This window comes from Vitis riparia, chromosome 7 (assembly GCF_004353265.1).
Source record: "Vitis riparia cultivar Riparia Gloire de Montpellier isolate 1030 chromosome 7, EGFV_Vit.rip_1.0, whole genome shotgun sequence".
Taxonomy (NCBI): domain Eukaryota; kingdom Viridiplantae; phylum Streptophyta; class Magnoliopsida; order Vitales; family Vitaceae; genus Vitis; species Vitis riparia.
In genome coordinates, this window is record NC_048437.1 from 3,598,969 (window position 1) to 3,616,334 (window position 17,366).

Genomic DNA, 17,366 nt, shown 5'->3' on the forward strand with positions numbered 1-17,366 from the left:
TGGTCCTCTTAGAAACTATTTTTGAAAACTTGTCATAATAGTCTTAAAAAATAAAATACCTACAAATTTTGCTCTTAAAAATCACACAATTTTAAGATTTTTATTCAAAAAAATCTAATTTAATAAAACATATATATTATTAAACCTATTTTTTAATATAACAAACACAATTGTCTCCTTGAAAGAACAAGAGTTTCGCGAGCAAAATAATCCTTTTATAAAATATAATATATATATATATATATATATATATATATATATATATATAAAGTTTAATCTATTTGTAAAACTTATGGTTAAAATAACCCTTTTATTATCATGTAGGAGTCTCGTCATAAATTTCAATGAAACCCTCAATTACCAAATTGAGGCTTTATGTTTTAATTGAAACTTCAATTGTCAATTGAAAATTTATTTTTGAACTGAAAGCATAATAGTCATTTTTGAACTAAAATTATAATTATCATGTGTGTATAAATAATAGTCCTTTTTTTTTTACGTAAAATTATAAACATATGCTTTAACATAATAAAAAATTTATATCTAGAAACTTAAAAGTATACTATTATTTCAATAAAAATAAATTTATCAAAATACAAATAAATTAATATCTTAAAAATATAATAAATTAAATATCTTTAATTAATAAATTATATAATTTTATATCTTATTTATATTTCATATAACTTTATTATTTTAAGATTATTAATTTATTGATAAATAAAATATTCATTTATTATTATATTTATCAATTTATGTATTGAAATAATACTAGATCTTTACATTTAAATATATAAATTTTTATTATTAAAGTTTATATTTTTAATTTCAACAATAAATTATAATTTAATATTTTTAATTAAATTTCATAGAAAAAAAATTAACTAAAACCTTAATTACCAATTTTGATGGCTCGTGGCAATAAAGAGATTAATTTCATAAGATTTGTAAAGGGTTAAACCTGACTTTTTTTTTTAAGGGCTATTTTGGCCCAAAACTCTCCAAACAGGCCATTTATTGAACGGTTGGAAGTTTTATATTAAATGTGGAAAAGACCAAATGCAAGTACATTGCGCCATGGGCCATGCACACGCGGACAAAAATGGACACGTCAAAAACACTTTAAAACCAACGACATACTCCAACAAGATCAAAACAACCGTGTCCACAATCCACATGCTTTTTCTCACTTGAATTCTTCTCCCACTTTTTCCTTCCCGCACATCACTCAACTCTTCCCAAATGGAATACTACGATCGCCAGGTGGTTCTCATCACCGGCTGCTCCGAGGGCGGCATTGGTCACGCACTCGCACGCGCCTTCGCGGAGGAGAAGTGTCTGGTGGTGGCGACGAGTCGGTCGCTGCCGTCGATGGCGGATCTAGACCACGATTCTAGGTTTTTTCTCCAGGAGCTGGACGTTTTGTCAGAGGAGAGCGTCCACCATGTGTTGTCGAGTGTGCTTGAGAAATTTGGGCGGATCGATGTTCTGGTTAACAACGCTGGGATTCAATGCGTTGGGCCTCTCGCTGAAATTCCTCTCTCTGCGATAGAGAACACCTTTAATACCAATGTCTTTGGTAATTTTTCTTCACTTGTTTCTATGTTATGATAGCGACGTTCCTGTAAACAATTGAAAACTGCATAATTGGAGTGGTTAAGGGACTTTTTGTTTTTAATGTATGTTGGTTTCTCGATTTGTTGAGTTATGTGCAAATTTTAGTGCTGCAAATTGGTATGTTTTGTAATTAATGATTATGAAATTATGGCTTACGGATAATTGTTTTCATTAATTATGCGACGATCAGAAGAATTAGGAAAATGATGATTGATCTGATGTTATTGCCTTCATGTTGCTGATATATAATCATTGTTTTTCTTTCTGTTTGTTCAACTTTGCTATTTATGTTTGATAATATTAATGCAGAGCAAGATTAGTTTCCGACTCAATATTTATGATTATTTTGAAATTTGATGTTGTCAGCTCGGTGTTTCTATCTATAGATATAATGAACGACTTGGTTATTTTTTGAATTCAGATAGCTTTTGTTGGTGAAGAGGAAATTTATGATTAGTTTTGAGTTTGGTGCTTATCCACATGAAAGCTTTGGATATTTTGTCTCTGAATGTTCTGAATTTGGTCTGTTTGCTGATTTTGGTTTTCTAGTGAACCACTCTTCAGTTGGATGTCAATTTTAATTTCAACAGCATTGATGCAGACTCGATTACTTTTATGGGATCTGATGGATTGATGATCATGATCTGAGGTGGGTGGAGGACTAGCCTGCATTTGTGTCTAAGCTGATAAAAACAACTAGGAAAAGTCTAGGGACACCAAAATAATGAAGCATCGATGCACAAGCCAGCCATTATAATCTTGTTTGGCTGCAATAATTTTAATAACTTTAGCTGCATTTTCGGCACTGAGAATAATGAATTTCAGTACTTGGGCTTTTGTTGTTGGTATAGAAATTTTTTTTTAAAAAATGAAAGGTATCTTTATGACCATTAAATCTGGTAGGAACATTCTGCAAATATCACATTTTCTAATATGTGTTTTTTACAGATTGGACAAGGCTGCTCTGGGTAGCGGAGTTCCCTGTCTTTTTGTTCTTTGTTTACTTGAATAGAGAGGTACAAAAGTTTCGGTTTAAAAAAAAAAAAAGAAATGTTAAGAGGACAATGTTACCGACAAGTCTTTCTTGATCAGCCTTGATGTAAAGAAGAAATGCATGTCAATATTTTCAATTGGCTTCCTTATCAGCTATATATTTCTTAACCATGCCTTCTAAAGAAGACGTTCTTCTTTTTGGGTGTAACAGACTAGGATTCATTATCTATTAGTCTTCAGCTTGGCTAGGAAGATGAGCAACCACATGATCATGTTCCTATGTTTTTTTCTCCATTTTTTAATCTCTACGTTCTCAACTCATTCTACTCGAATTATAGGCATAGTTAGGGTCTCAATGGCTTATTTGAGCTAAGATTGGTGATATTCATTTATGCAGTGATATTCATTTATGCAGTTCAACTCTTAGAGATTTTAAGGCCTGGTTTATCCTCCACACACCCCCACTTTGAAAATCCTCATGCTTGTCAATATTGTCCCCAGTACTTTCTTCCTTAACCCATTTAATCTTACCAAAATGGCTATGAAAATGTGGCTCACTTTGTTTTCGAATGTACCATGACACATGGTGCAGTCCCACAGAAAAATGCTTTTCTCACATTGTCAAGATTAGGAAGATAGCACCATGAGATCATTCTTCTGTCTTTTGTTTGTAGTCCTTCATGTTTATCGTAATGTTGTTATAGCACACTATCACACATCTTTTAAATTGCTCTGCTGAGCTCCTTCATTCTGTCTGTTTCAAAGAATGTTATGAACAACTGATTACATAACATCAAGTCTACTATTATGAATTTAACGACATTATTTCTTCTTGCACTTATTATGTTATACCCATATTTAGGTTCCATGAGATTGATTCAAGCTGTTATCCCTCACATGGCATCTAGGAGAAAGGGAAAGATTGTAAATATTGGAAGTGTTACTGTTTTGGGCCCGGGACCATGGGCAGGTGGTTACACTGCATCTAAAGCTGCTCTTCATTCACTAACTGATACCTTGAGGTTTGTACAATGTAGACACTGTTGTTACTTTTACTTACTAGTCTGTTTCTTATCTGCATAAAATTGGCAACTGCAAAGAATTTTTGCTCATGCCTGCATTTGAGTGATAAATGGTGCAGAACAAAGTTCCAGCGCTATCTTCATCCATGTCTAACCAGAGAAAAATATCTTATAAGTATCCATGTTAAGAATATTAGGAGAATGGCTGCAGAAACAAACCACCTTGTGTTGGTAGAGTGCTTCCAAGGAGGTTTTCTATAAGATAAAGAAACTAGGACTCTATTTCATCCAAGATGTACTCTTTCATCATGCTTTCCATGCATTATAAACCTCAGTTTGAGAACAATATAGCATACGAATGATGAGGGAGTTATCACTTTCACTGTACCCAACAATTGCTGGGTTCCACTGCCTTTAGTTATATCCATAGACTAGACTGTAATTCAAAACTGACTTTGCAATAGCAGTTTTGTGGGTGTTTTGAATCTAAGATCCTTAAAAGTTGAAATTTAATAATTTTATGATCATCATTTCAAATGCATACGATATTCCACTCTCTATGATGTAATGTGATTTCAGATGTACATTTGCCCCATGAGAATCTAGTGCATGGCTGAGCTTACTATTTGTGGAATACTCAAATGCCTCACCATTTGTGGGATTTTCTCATCAGACTTCATGATTCTTATGACCTTTACACTGCCCACCTTTATATGCAGATTGGAACTCCGGCCTTTTGGGATCGACGTGATTAATGTTGCTCCAGGAGCTGTTAAGTCAAACATTGGAAACTCTGCATTAGCCAGCTACAACAGGATGCCTGAGTGGAAATTATACAAGCCATTTGAAGCAGCTATACGAGAGAGAACCAACTTTTCACAAGGCCCCAAGTCTACACCTTCAGAAGAGTTTGCAAAGAAGACTGTAGCTGCTGTTCTGAAGAAGAATCCACCAGCTTGGTTCTCATATGGCCATTACTCCACCATAATGGCAATCATGTACCATCTACCTCTCTTTATTAGAGATTTCATACTCAGGTTAGCAATGAAATGCTAGAGATACACAAAAATTCATTATATTTCTGTCGTATGTAGCCTATAAATGCTTAATTGGATTCATGTATCCACGCCTGCATGCATGGATATGGAAAATCATGAGTAACAGCTCTTGGTGTTTGTAACTGTTGCTTATCCAAAATTAGTCGATTAATCCGAGAAATCTCCATGATGAAAAAGTTTGAGAGTTTAGGGTATGATTCTAACCATCGGATAATGCCTTCTTCCCTTTACATGGAGGAAGATATCATGGTGTTCAAACTCAATATTCATTCTGAGAATGGAGATTCAGAATCTTATGCATATGCTTCACATTTCTATCTATGCATATTGTACTATGTTGTTTCCACAAGACTAGAACTGTAACAGTTGTTTGTTTTAAGAGAAAATAGGCACCCAATAGAAACCAAGAGAAATATCACGAAGACTGTCTTTTAATCTTTCCAAGTGCACTGCATAGATATGAAGGCATGTTTTTAACAGCATCGGGAAAGAATGATCCCAGGCGGCTTAATGAAAATCTCGATTCTCAGCTTCAAATTTTCTAGCCCTTGTTCAAAGTGAGTTCAAATTTTTCTCTCTTTTATTTCCGGGGTTTTTTTTTTTTTCCTTTTTATGATTTAGAACTAATTTTAGCTAGAGCATTTTTAATCTCTAGCCCTTTTTTAATAATATTTCTAATAGAGACAACTTTAAAGAGTCATTCATCTAATATTCGGTTTCAAAAAAATGAAAAAATAATAATAATATTTTAAAGTATTAAAGAAAGGAAAAAATATCAAGTAAAACATTTATCTTATGTTTGGTTTAAATGAAAAAAAATTCAAGTAAATCAAATATTATTAAATTTTAGTTAAATTTATATATATTTAAATTATTTATTTATATGTTAAAAAATAAGTGAAATAAATTTTTTAAATTACATAAAAATCATTTATTCAATTTTTTTTTCCTTTCACTTACATAACTTTCGTGGTTGAATGTAAAAAATAAGAGAAATGATAGTATTTTAGCTAATGGGTGTTTTATAATAAAAAAATAATCACGAACCAAAATCTTTAAAAAAAAAATTCTAAAACTTATTTAATACCTAATTCCAACAAATATATATTGCTTTCAAGCATTATAAAATGTTTTTCATCCTCTAAAAATCATCCCCAAATGGACTTTTTTTTTAAGTCTCTTGTCAATCCGCTGAAGGTTGAAGCCAGAAGGATGCAACCAACCAAAGACTGTGTCTTATGCAAGGGAGAACACAACAGGCAAGTCCCTTTGACGAGTCACCTATGAGATTACATTATATACATCGAATTTAGAAACTGAAACCAGAAAAGATTCTGTCATAAAGACATTTGAGAAACAACTAAGTTAAGGTATTACCTTTCTCTGATTTGATTTGCAATACAGGGCCGTCAGCAGTCTGTAAACCATCATTTTACAGGGTATAAATCTCCAGAAGAAAGGAAAAATCATAAACTACCGGAGATACTTTTAACATTACCATCATCATCTATGGAACATAAACTCTACAAATTCACTGAAAATAAACGAAATTGCTACCCTTATACCTGCATTATCTGTTGCTGTCCAAATGCATATTTGCCTAATTATTGTCAGAGCTCTTCATGCTTGTCATCTCAACAGAGCCAATTGCACAAGCAAAAATTTCAAAACCCTATGGGAATCTTTCATTGGCTCAAAGAACTTCACTGAGAATGATGAGGGAGACCATAATACACCATTCCAGGAAGCTGAAGCGGCCGGAAACTGGGAGGTGCTGGGGGTTGCTGAGTCAAGGGCATAGGTTGATGATGAGTTAATAGAGCTGGCTGCTGAACCAATGGTATTGATTGCTGCTGAGGCAAAGGAGCCATTGGATTCACCATATGTAGTGTAGATGGGGGTGGAGGTGGCCCTGGTGGCAAGGGCGGAATGCTACCATAACCATATGGGTTCATAATCCCTCCTGATGGTTGCAAATATTGCTGGGAAGGTGGATTGGGAAGCATATGATACTGAGTTTGAGAAGTTGGGGTCTGGCTCTGCATGGTTGGTGGGGCAATAATAACTGATTGATATGGTTGGTTTGGTGGAGCAGTAAGGGTCTGGGTTGACATAAAAACATTGGGATCTGAAACTGGCATGGAGTTTTCTGGTTTTGAATTGCTGGGCATGGGTGTGAAAGAATTTGATACTGTAGAGGTCTTTGTCAGACTGGCATTCTTCGCCTCTTCAGCTGCAAATGTTGAGAGAACAGAAGTCATGATCAACTGAGAGGAGCTCGAAGCTGTAAGCTTGTCTGCAACCTCAGCTGCTATATCTGCAGCTGTCCTCTTGGATGCTTGGCCTACTTTTGCATTTGCTTCTAATGGTGAAGTTGCATGGGATGGTTTTGCCACTGTAAAGTTTTCATCATTGAGCCGCTTCCGCATGTTGCTGGCTTCCTCTGCCTGTGCATGTGCTACCTGAAAATTGATGAAACATAATAAATTGATATACTGCTGAGAGATCAATTGCTTTTCACTTTGATAGTTATAATAGTATAAAATGTTCTCTCTAGGAATAAAGATCAACTGCTGAGTCCTATGGGAAAATGTGAGGCCCTAACTTTTTTATCTTAGCAGCAAACTTCAAAACTATCTTACTGACAAAAAGAAACAAAATGAAAAACAGAAAAAAAAAACAAAAAACAAAAACAAAAAAATATCAAAATATATATATATATATATATATATATATATATATATATATATATATATATATATATATATATATTTATTTATCTTTCAACGCCTGTCTAACAGAAATAATCTATAGTCAATACTAGTTTTGCAAAGAATTTGACATTTCCATATCTTTCTCCCACATTTTGTTGAACATTGAAAAGTATCCTTCATCAGAACCTTCTAATGTCCAGCACAAACTATGGGCTAGTCTAGAACTAGCCAGCTAATGAATTGTCATACTCGATTCTGATGATGCTGGCTTCATGATAACATAGAAATAGGTTGTGCACTAACAGATAGGACAAAATAGTCAACAAAAATATAACACCAGAAGGAAATAATTTCAATTCCACAAAAGTTGAGATTGCAAAATATTTGGTCGTAATTTGGACAAACCAACTTCTTTACTGTAAATGTTAGTATACCATTTCTATTTTTAACTTCTTTATATTTCCAAGACTTTAATGAATTAAAAACCACTTTTGGTGTGACCTAAGTTAAACCCAGTTATAGTTTCACCAAGGCAACAGTTTTCCCTGCTTTTAGCAGCTCAGGAATTTCCTCTTTTTTCCTACACACCAGCCTAATAAGTAATATGAACTCAATGATGAGGTCAAGAGCACATATAGAAAGCTGAAAATACATAGAGTTAACAAACAACAGCACACAATCCTGTAAGCAATATTGTAGGCTTGTAGCAAAAAGGCAGGATCAGAGATATCATTTTCTGTATGCAACTCTGCATACTAGGCATGTATCACATATTCATCAAATGCAAAGAAAACTATGTTATGCAGTTAGCACAAAAAACGCACCTGCATCTGAGTGCGAATATTCTCCAGTTCAGATTCCTGAAAATTTTCAGAGTGAAAGCACAAAGAATCTCATAAATTTACTCTGTTTCAGAACGCACAGAATATAAAACAGGTTCTTATAACATTTTGTTATCACATAAAATATCGAACATTTAAAGAAAATGATGGTATGATCCAGTACCTGTTCATGCAGCGCTTCTTTCAATTGAGATACAAGGGCTTCTCTATTTGCTTCAACTAATTTAAGTTTCTCAATACACTGCTTTAGAACATCTTCTTCATCCTCTAATTCTTTGGCCAAAGTTTTTCGCTTGGGATCCTTTGCTGAGGAACAAATAAGCTAACTTTAGCCATTGACACATCCCAAGCATACAGAGCATCCAGTAGGAGACTTGGATGCTCTTAAGAAGAAACGAATGCTAACAAGAATGAACTAAAAGTCATTGTCAGCTTACCATTTAAACATGCAGTATCAACATCTCTCTCCATCTTCCTCACATGGTGAACAGCAGATTTGCATTTATTCATCTCAGCATCTTCAGTGGATTGATCACTAAGCACCACATGAAATGCAGACACTATTTTTTCTGCTGACCCTCCAATAGATAATTTCTGTTTTCAAAAGCATTGATTTAAACAATGACCAATCTCTCAAACATATAAAGAAGAATAAAGACATCTAAGTGAAGTAAAGATAACAATAATATCCACAGAAATAGCCAAAAAAAGAATAGTATCTAAAGATATAAATGACAGAAATTCAACAAAATGAAGGATAAAGAAAAAAAAAACCATGGATGAGCACAGATTCTGACCGTTCTTATGGAGCGCATATCCCTTCTTACAATTTTGACAGAACGAGAACGTTTTTTGCTGAATTCCAAGGGTGGAGGCAGTTCTTCCCCAAGCATTACATCATTGAGACTCTGTGCACGGGATCCAAACACTCTCCTTTCTTCCCATATATGAACCTGTGCATATGTGAGCATTACTTAAAAAACTCAAACCAGTTTAAGTTCAAATTTATGAAGAAAATAAAATACAACCTAAAAACCTATTGTTGACATCTTGACATTTTTTAAATTGGTACTTCGATGGATAGCATATTACTCAATCTGCCATCTTATTATATGTTACCAATCCATGCAGACATTATTCTACCAAGTTCCTGAAACTATCCATCCTGACACAGTTCACAAAAAAAGGAGATACAGAGTAACATATAGAACAAAAGACTATTTAAAAATCTGAATTGATAAAAGAATAGCATTTTTCATACCAATCGAGAGACCACGTTCTTTCCATGATCATCGCCTTTCTCGACAACGGCCTTAAGTGCTGCAGGAAGAACCTTCCAAAACTCACTAACAAATTCGTTCCCTTTACGTTTACTGTTCTGTAGAATATCATTTGCAAGGTACAAAAGGGGAACTTTCTGAGCCATTTCTGAACTGTGAAACTGTTTGTCCCATGTTGCAACAACTAGTTCTGCTTTGCTCCGGTGAAAAATACACCAATGTGATAACGCTAGATAAAAGTTAAGGTAACAAAAAATTTTACATGAGCCATCCATATGATTGTTTCATAAAAGGTTAAAACACCCATTTTTTAGTAGAACAGCTTGAAAAAATTTTAGGGTTAAGCACGTATATTTGTGGCTTCCTTTTTTAAGATCTGTTGCATGTTTGAAACTTTCAGCAGTTTTCTTGCCTTTCCACAACACTTTAGATATCTTTTTTCCTCTCTGCGTCAAGCCACCAACACATCATAATTGTCATTGATTTCAATAAGGAAACACTACATACATGGAACTCATACACGCTTTAAACCATTTTCTATTACCCTCTTTCATACATGCATATGGAGGTAGCTTATAATTTCCCATTTAGTAACTTAATAAGCCTACACTAACAGTAATTCATTACAGAGTAAGCACCATATTGCATTACTCTGCAATTCCACATACAAAATAGTACATTTTACAGCTGTTAAATAAGAGCAAATACTAACAGGATAGATTCCAAACAAGAACCGCTAACACAATTCCCAAATAAAAAATTGCAATCCATATAAGTTTGATTTATTTCCTGTTAACCACAAAGGAATCCTAACAACATAGATTCCTAAGAACCCCAACATAATTCCCAAATCATCAGATTTGGAAGGGAGCCTACATATGCGTAAAAATCTACTCATATTACTGCTATCAAAAAATGTTTTGGTGTCATCAAAGACTGGTGGTTTACCATTATAAAAAACTAGTAGTTTACCATTACCGGAAGCTGGTAGTTCACCGTAAACAGAAGCTAATTTGTCATTATTGAATATCGGTAAACTACTGTCATCCAGTACAGGTAGTTTACCGTTTTTAACAGCTGATTGAGCAACCAAAAGTTGCAAAATCATGAATTTTATATCAAATTGTTGCTTTTTTGGGACAAAACCAGATTTTAACATCTAATGTAGCCCCGGCAAAAAACCCAACTGCATCAATGCAAAGTATCAATTGCTACAAATACAATAACAATTTATCATTCCAGCTGAATCTTTTGAAAATAGAACCAGCAATTAAATCAAAATATATATCAAAAAACCTTCAAGTCTATCTCATCTCATACATGCAAAGATAATTCATAGATTCGACTAATTCATCACATGACAATAGTGATAAGAAGGAACCAAAATCAAAGTGCACAAAAGGAAAGAGAAAATGTTTGTCAGTGAATAGAATTCAAAACAGGATACAGAGGAACAATGAATAAATTCTTTAAAATAACAATAAGAAAGAAAAAAAGGATACTTTCGATACACTGTTGAGTGCTGTTGAGCTTGGAAAGCTTATCTGCCAGAATCTGTTCACTAAAAACGCTATTCATTCCGACAAAACAATGCCCCTCGCCACCCTCCAATTGAAGAAAAAAAGAATAAAACACTGTGATTCCTAGACCACCAAACTCCCAAATCAAAAAAAAGAAAACCCTAGCTTTCCACAAAACGATCCAGAGAGCCAAGTTTCCAACCCGGGAGCCCTAAAACCCGCCGAAACACAAACGCCATGCCACCCACCCGCACCCGAAATTGAGCCAATGCAAAGAGACGAAGGAACTCGAAATGTACCCAACCGTAGGCCACGACTCGAACTACCCAAAAAATAGACAGAAAGAGAGAGCGGAAAACCAGGAGGAGGAAGGGCCAAATCAAGAGAAGGAAATTAGAAAGTGGAGAATTGGAGAGAAGGGGATGAGAAAGACGGCCGTGGTTGAAATAGAAAAATCAAAAATCAAAAAGCACAAGAACAAGAATAAATTTAGAAATTAGGAAACCCTAGAAAGGGCTAGGCGTTGCTGACAGAGAAGAAGAGGAACGTTAGAGAGAGAGAGTTGCAGAAATATAAATATGTTGTTAGGGAGGCTGTAAATTTTGAGGAATTTGAGCGACGTTGTATTAAGGTTTTTTCTTTTTTTACTCTTCTGATTTTAGAGGTTTTGTGGGAGGGACGAACTTACGAAGGACCAGAACAGTGCCCACCAAGTCACGCCCCTTGTAATATTTGAAAAAAGGAAGAATGTGTTTTTTTTAGTAAATATTATTATATAATGTTATGGTATTTGAAAATAGTTTATATTTCAAATTTTTTAAAATAAATTTAAAGTATTTTTTAAATAAATTTTATGATATTGTAAATTCTGAAATGAAAATTTGTTTCTAAAAATAATAAAATTTAATTTTCACTTCTTTGAAAAAATTGAAAAGACAATATGTCAATGTTGGTTTAGTTTTTGAGATTAAGTTCAGGTGGGGAGTGTCTGAAATCTGAACGAGCAAAGTGCTTTTTTTTTTTTGGCCTAAAACAACCTGTTTTTAATGTCATACAAATGATGATACATTATAAATCTCATGATTTAAGGTTATCCAATTTTACTAAATAACAAATATAGAAAAACAAAAAATCGCCATTAAGGTTTAAAATAAAGTATGTTATAAGTAATTTTTTCACTGAAGACAAATGACATGATGTCACTTGCAATTTAGTCTTTTAATTTTGGACAAAAATAAGTTTGTTATTGTTGAATAGCATGACACATGGGCTTTGCTAAGGAGGGTGGTGGTGATTTTCTAGGGGTCTATTTGTCTTTTCACGTATGAGTACGAAACTTTGATTTCTTACAAGATGATACTTCAGAACCTCAATTTAGCTGCGACATCATCCTTGGAAAGGGAGAGCTTGAGACCTTTCTTGAATTGGGCAAATATGAAAATATGCACTTTCAAGAAAGTGTAGAAGACATCTTCCATAGATATTAGGATGAAGGTTACCCTAGAGTCTAGACAAACCCTTCATCCAAATGGCCTTCTTTATCGTCCACACCACAAAGCCTCCAAATATGATGAGCGGCAATGTTCGCAAAAGGGGAGAAGGATCTGAAAAAATTACATGAATATAGCGGCCACATGCACATGATAATCCATTTAGTAGGGTTTTAGGGAGAGTCCCTCAAGAAAGAGGGAGATGTAACACTTGGGAAAATATATCTTTCCCCTAAAAATACTCAACTAATTAAGAAAAAATAATGCATTTATGCAATAACCCAGATATCATTTGAATGCATGTCTTGACTTAACCTGTTAAAATTTTACTATCAAAAACCTTTTATCAGATAAAAGGTGATGCCATTGAATCAAGAACCAATGACCAATAAAGAGTACAAAGTACACCCCACCTGTATGCCTTAAGCATGCACCAGTAAAGCCATTTTTCTCCCACCACATTAAGTGTAAAATTAAAAAGGCAAGTTGTACACCTCATCATGGTAAACTACTACAATAAGATTTAATGATATATAAATGGGGCATCCACTCAATCATATATAACCAGAAGCATGCTTAGTTTGATTCCGAAATGTGACCAAAGTCAAATTTGATTTTAAAAAAAAAGTGCACCACATTTAGTCGAACAAAATTCCACAACACACATGTCTCTGGTCCAGGGAAATAATTAAAAAAAGAAAAAGGCAAATTCATTCTACTTAGCAGTTTATGACAATTTAAATGCAGCCATCCATTCAACTCAGTTGTCTTAGTGATCACCAGGCAGTGTCTTGATGATATCAGAATCACCTGCATGACAAAGTAAGAACACAACAATGAGTTCACCAGGGCATCTGCAGCATTGTGGTTGTAAGCATGATGAATATTTGGAGTACCTGGATCAATAATGCTCAGGCAAGATACACGGAAATACTTGCCACATGCTGTTCCCAAGTCAACATTGTCTACACCACATAAGAGAGGGGAGAGATATGAGTTATAAAGGGCAAACCAATGGAATTTAAATTTTTTTTTTTTTTTTTAAATATCAAAGTCTTTGCATTGAAAACACTAAAATAAATCACCATCTTTAGTCTTTACAACCAGATGTTTGATTCCCCAACTTCCTTACTGTATTAAAAAGCATTGCAGTTATATTTTATGAAGTAGAGGTGAGCTAATGAATACAGAAGGCAGGGCAAATATGAAATGAAGAGAAAGTGCCAAAGAATCCAATGCCCTGCAGGGCTCTTATATGTCATATTATGCCTTAAATGATCATGTACATAATTTTATCTTCTTGAGAGAACATATGTACTTGGGATGTGAGCTTCTACACAAAATGCCTGCTTTACAAACAGAGCAGCAAAAGCAAGAAACAGCATGAAGAAAATATAGTTCCCAGTTGAGTTCAGAAGGAATCTATTATCTATTAACTTAATATGAAAGATAATCTCCATGCGAATGAGCTTCATCGACTTGCCACAAATTGAAACTACAGCAAATTATATATTACCAGCAAGAATAACTAGTGAAAGGAAACTATAACAATAAGCCCTTGATAAACATTAGTAATTTGAATATGGACTTAAAAGTAGATTCAATCACAAATTAAAATCACCCACACAGCTACATTATTTTGGTCCTATGAAACCTATCTACGAAATGAACTTTTTCATATTAGAGACATGAACTTCAGTAACCTTTCATATTCAACAGAAAAGGTAACAACATCAAAGCAACCTAATGTTGAAGAACTCATCATCATCAGTTATGAACTATTATGATTCAGACCCAACCCCACCTAGTTAACTAAAAAACTTAATGAGGTTGTAACTTCATGGATTGGATCCCTTGAAAAGTCAACCAAAGATCACCTTCACCCAAGTTCGTGTGTTTAACTAATTCATAAATGTAAACAACCAACTTGTTCAAAATTATCCCAATCGTGTTTATCTATAGGATAGGATATTTTCTTCGTGTAGCTAAACAGAGCAGCTAATAAACTAATTGAGAGATGCAACCAATATTATTTTATCCCAACATTTGTTCAACTTCTTCAACCAAATAAGAAATCTGTTCCTTCCATCTCCACCTCCTCCAGTCTTTCAAAACCATGTACTCCAAAAACATGCAAACAAAGATCGAAGCATTTGTGCTTGATAACATAAAAATGATAATGTACACTATCACCTAATCACATTGGGCCACAAATTAATATTAAATCAATATAAACCACAAATCCAACAAATCAAATTAGTATGAATTGCAAACGAAATAAACAACACATAGTACAACGAATCAAAGAAATTAAATACTTACTTCCATTGAAGTGGTGAACGCCAACCTTTGCAAGCATGGCATAGTACTCGATCTCAGATTTCCTCAGTGGTGGACAGTTGTTGGAAATGAGGATCAATTTTCCTGCCATGAATCAACTTTCCATCAGTTCAAAATCAGATAAATATTAGACTATAAACACATCAAAAGTTTCAAAAAATCAATAAACGCCGGATCTCAAATCAACGCCATAGGTAAGAGAAGAAGACCCAGAAAATGAAACAAACCTTTCGAGCTTCTGAGAGATTTGAGCACGGTCTTGTACCCAAGTGTGTACTTGCCGCTCTTCATGACGAGGGCAAGCCTGTTGTTGATGCTCTCATGAGTCTTCTTGGTCTTCTGCGATTTTCCAAAAAAAAAAAAAAAAACACACGCACACACAAATCACAACTCGTTAACCATGGGGAAAAGGTTAAGAACAAGAAGATGGAAGGAAAAATGCAGGGTAAGATCGTACGGTCTTCTTTCCGGCCACCATCTTTGTGTTTGGCTGCTGAGAAAATGAGGACAAAGGGGTTTTCGGCGAGATAGAGAGGAAACCCTAGCCACAGAGACTTGCCGCAAGCGAGCAACTAGGGTTTATATGCCATATAGCAACCCTAATATATATAACACAAACAAATAAGTTGGAAATGAAAGCCCGTGCAGTTCACGTGCTTTCGTGGGCTTTCTTGGACCAATGGGGTTTAAACTTCTGAAAACATAAGTGATCCTGGGGTTGGGAACAGTTGAATGGACTTGAACTGGGCCTGTATTGACATTTCCATCAACCCGGCCCAACACAGTCCAAGATTTTATTCTGAAGTCAAATTTTTAGAAAAGTACCAATGATTTAATATGACCGAATAATCAATCTAACTTTCTAACCCAACTTAACAATTTTATTTAATTTAATGAATAATTTGAATCATTATATCTCGTAAAATAACTTAAAATTAAAATTAAGACAATAAGGTGAAAGAAACCCCTTTTTATTCTCAATCCTCTTAGAATTATAGCGGCATATTCAAGTGGTTTTTAGCTATTTAAAAATCAAAATCAAATTGGTTCATCAAAATTAGTTTACCATGAAAAATTGGTTGATTAAAATTAGTTTACCATAAAAAATTGGTTGATCAATTTGGTTTTTAGCTATTCAATTTTACCATAAAAAATATTTAAAATAATTAAATGTAATTAAAATTAGCTAAAAAAATTATGTATTTTTTAATTATTTAATTTTTATCTAAAATAATCAAAATAAGTGAAATAAACTTGAAGTATCGTATAAAAATAATTTATTGAATTTAAATTTTTATTTTATTCACTTTTCTTTCTTTTGATTTTCTTATTCCTTCTAATATATATATATATATATATATATATATATATGTGTGTGTGTGTGTGTGTGTGTTTTTCTTAATCTTATAGGTATGTCTTAAAACCATGAGTATCCATTAGGCTTAAAGTAAATAATATTTATACAATTATAAATGGTATTAAAGTCAATCTTCAATCTTAGTATAAAAATTTATTTGGCTTTACGAGAGGTATCTCCTTATTTGACCTCATAGTCTCATATCATACAACGAGGAAGTTTGTTTAGCCTCATGACACAATAAGGGAGTTTGTTTGGCTCATAAAGGCGTTTGTTTATTTAACTCCATGATAGCATAAAACAAAATAAGGACATGTTTTAAAACTATAGAAGTCAAAAGTCCTTTAACTTAAAGTGGATAATATTTATACAATTGGAATTGGTTAGTTATAAATGGTATTAAAGTTGATTATCAACCCGGTGTGAGAATTTGTTTAATCCCATAAAGGTTATCTATCTATTTGATCTCGTAATTCCATGAAACACAATAAAGACATTTTGTCTACATAGTAGATGATTCCGATATCTCACATTAAATAATAAAAAAAATTCATAATATTACTTATAGAAAAACTTTTTTTTTTTATCTTATATATGCATTTTAAAACTGTAAGAGCCCTTTGAGCTTAGAGTCGATAATATCTACTCCTTACTAGAGTCATGTTTAATTCCTAAAAAATGTAAGAAAAATAATATAATGAGAAAAAATAGAAAAAAAAAATAAAAGATGAAAAAACAAATAAATTTAAAGTTAACAAATTATATTTACATGTTACGTTATCTTAAATTTATTTGTCTTAATTTTCATATTTTATAAAAAAAAAAAATTAAAGTTAATAAATTATTTTTACATATTATTTTAAACTTATTTTATATCTTATCTTAAATTCATTTGTCTTATTTTTTTTATCTTTTATACAAAGATTAAATAATGTAAAATACTTATTTTTTTTTTAATTTTAATTACATTTGATTTGCGTTCACTATTTTTCATAATAAAACAAGACACGATGTAATATATATATATTTTACTATTTTTTGTTCTCTTATATTACTTTCCCAAAACCAAACCCAGCAGAGGCCAAAAAAATCCCAACCTCCTGTAAAAGAATTCGTATTTTATTAGTTTAAAA

The 17,366-nt window shown here is 33.2% G+C and overlaps 3 protein-coding genes across 4 annotated transcripts; 1 reads left to right on the plus strand and 2 right to left on the minus strand.

Moving 5' to 3' along the window:
• The first annotated feature begins 1,147 nt into the window (after positions 1–1,147).
• Positions 1,148–5,034, plus strand: LOC117917429 (short-chain dehydrogenase RED1). Its single transcript, XM_034833707.1, has 3 exons — positions 1,148–1,579; positions 3,473–3,632; positions 4,352–5,034. The coding sequence occupies exons 1-3, from the start codon at positions 1,243–1,245 to the stop codon at positions 4,686–4,688; spliced, it is 834 nt and encodes a 277-aa protein (XP_034689598.1). The 5' UTR covers positions 1,148–1,242; the 3' UTR covers positions 4,689–5,034.
• A 732-nt stretch (positions 5,035–5,766) lies between these two features.
• Positions 5,767–11,759, minus strand: LOC117919163 (CID domain-containing protein 1). Of its 2 annotated transcripts, XM_034836271.1 has the most exons (9): positions 11,029–11,759; positions 9,508–9,755; positions 9,044–9,199; positions 8,684–8,840; positions 8,410–8,552; positions 8,229–8,264; positions 6,256–7,152; positions 6,068–6,107; positions 5,767–5,971 (listed from the first exon to the last, which is right to left on the minus strand). In XM_034836271.1, the coding sequence occupies exons 1-7, from the start codon at positions 11,102–11,104 to the stop codon at positions 6,394–6,396; spliced, it is 1,575 nt and encodes a 524-aa protein (XP_034692162.1). In that variant the 5' UTR covers positions 11,105–11,759; the 3' UTR covers positions 5,767–5,971; positions 6,068–6,107; positions 6,256–6,393. The 2 variants fall into 2 exon arrangements, with proteins under 2 accessions (XP_034692162.1, XP_034692160.1); XM_034836269.1 differs by having other exon boundaries at positions 5,770–5,971; positions 6,068–7,152.
• A 1,307-nt stretch (positions 11,760–13,066) lies between these two features.
• LOC117917402 (60S ribosomal protein L30) lies at positions 13,067–15,444 on the minus strand. Its single transcript, XM_034833670.1, has 5 exons — positions 15,342–15,444; positions 15,104–15,217; positions 14,859–14,960; positions 13,433–13,501; positions 13,067–13,346 (listed from the first exon to the last, which is right to left on the minus strand). Exons 1-5 carry the CDS (start codon positions 15,352–15,354, stop codon positions 13,306–13,308), a joined length of 339 nt encoding a protein of 112 aa, XP_034689561.1. The 5' UTR covers positions 15,355–15,444; the 3' UTR covers positions 13,067–13,305.
• Between the last annotated feature and the right edge of the window lie 1,922 nt (positions 15,445–17,366).

What these genes read in the sequence shown, in the direction of transcription:
- LOC117917429 (XM_034833707.1), top strand. Translation starts at nt 1,243, where the DNA reads ATGGAATACTACGATCGCCAGGTGGTTCTCATCACCGGCTGCTCCGAG. An exon ending in CTTTAATACCAATGTCTTTG is followed by an intron (nt 1,580 to 3,472) that starts GTAATTTTTCTT and finishes ACCCATATTTAG; the next exon opens with GTTCCATGAGATTGATTCAA. An exon ending in TCACTAACTGATACCTTGAG is followed by an intron (nt 3,633 to 4,351) that starts GTTTGTACAATG and finishes CTTTATATGCAG; the next exon opens with ATTGGAACTCCGGCCTTTTG.
- LOC117919163 (XM_034836271.1), bottom strand. Translation starts at nt 11,104, where the DNA reads ATGAATAGCGTTTTTAGTGAACAGATTCTGGCAGATAAGCTTTCCAAG. An exon ending in CACTCAACAGTGTATCGAAA is followed by an intron (nt 9,756 to 11,028) that starts GTATCCTTTTTT and finishes ACTTTTATCTAG; the next exon opens with CGTTATCACATTGGTGTATT. An exon ending in AGAACGTGGTCTCTCGATTG is followed by an intron (nt 9,200 to 9,507) that starts GTATGAAAAATG and finishes ACATATGCACAG; the next exon opens with GTTCATATATGGGAAGAAAG.
- LOC117917402 (XM_034833670.1), bottom strand. An exon ending in CGTTCACCACTTCAATGGAA is followed by an intron (nt 13,502 to 14,858) that starts GTAAGTATTTAA and finishes TATGTGGTGTAG; the next exon opens with ACAATGTTGACTTGGGAACA. An exon ending in CCTGAGCATTATTGATCCAG is followed by an intron (nt 13,347 to 13,432) that starts GTACTCCAAATA and finishes TTTGTCATGCAG; the next exon opens with GTGATTCTGATATCATCAAG.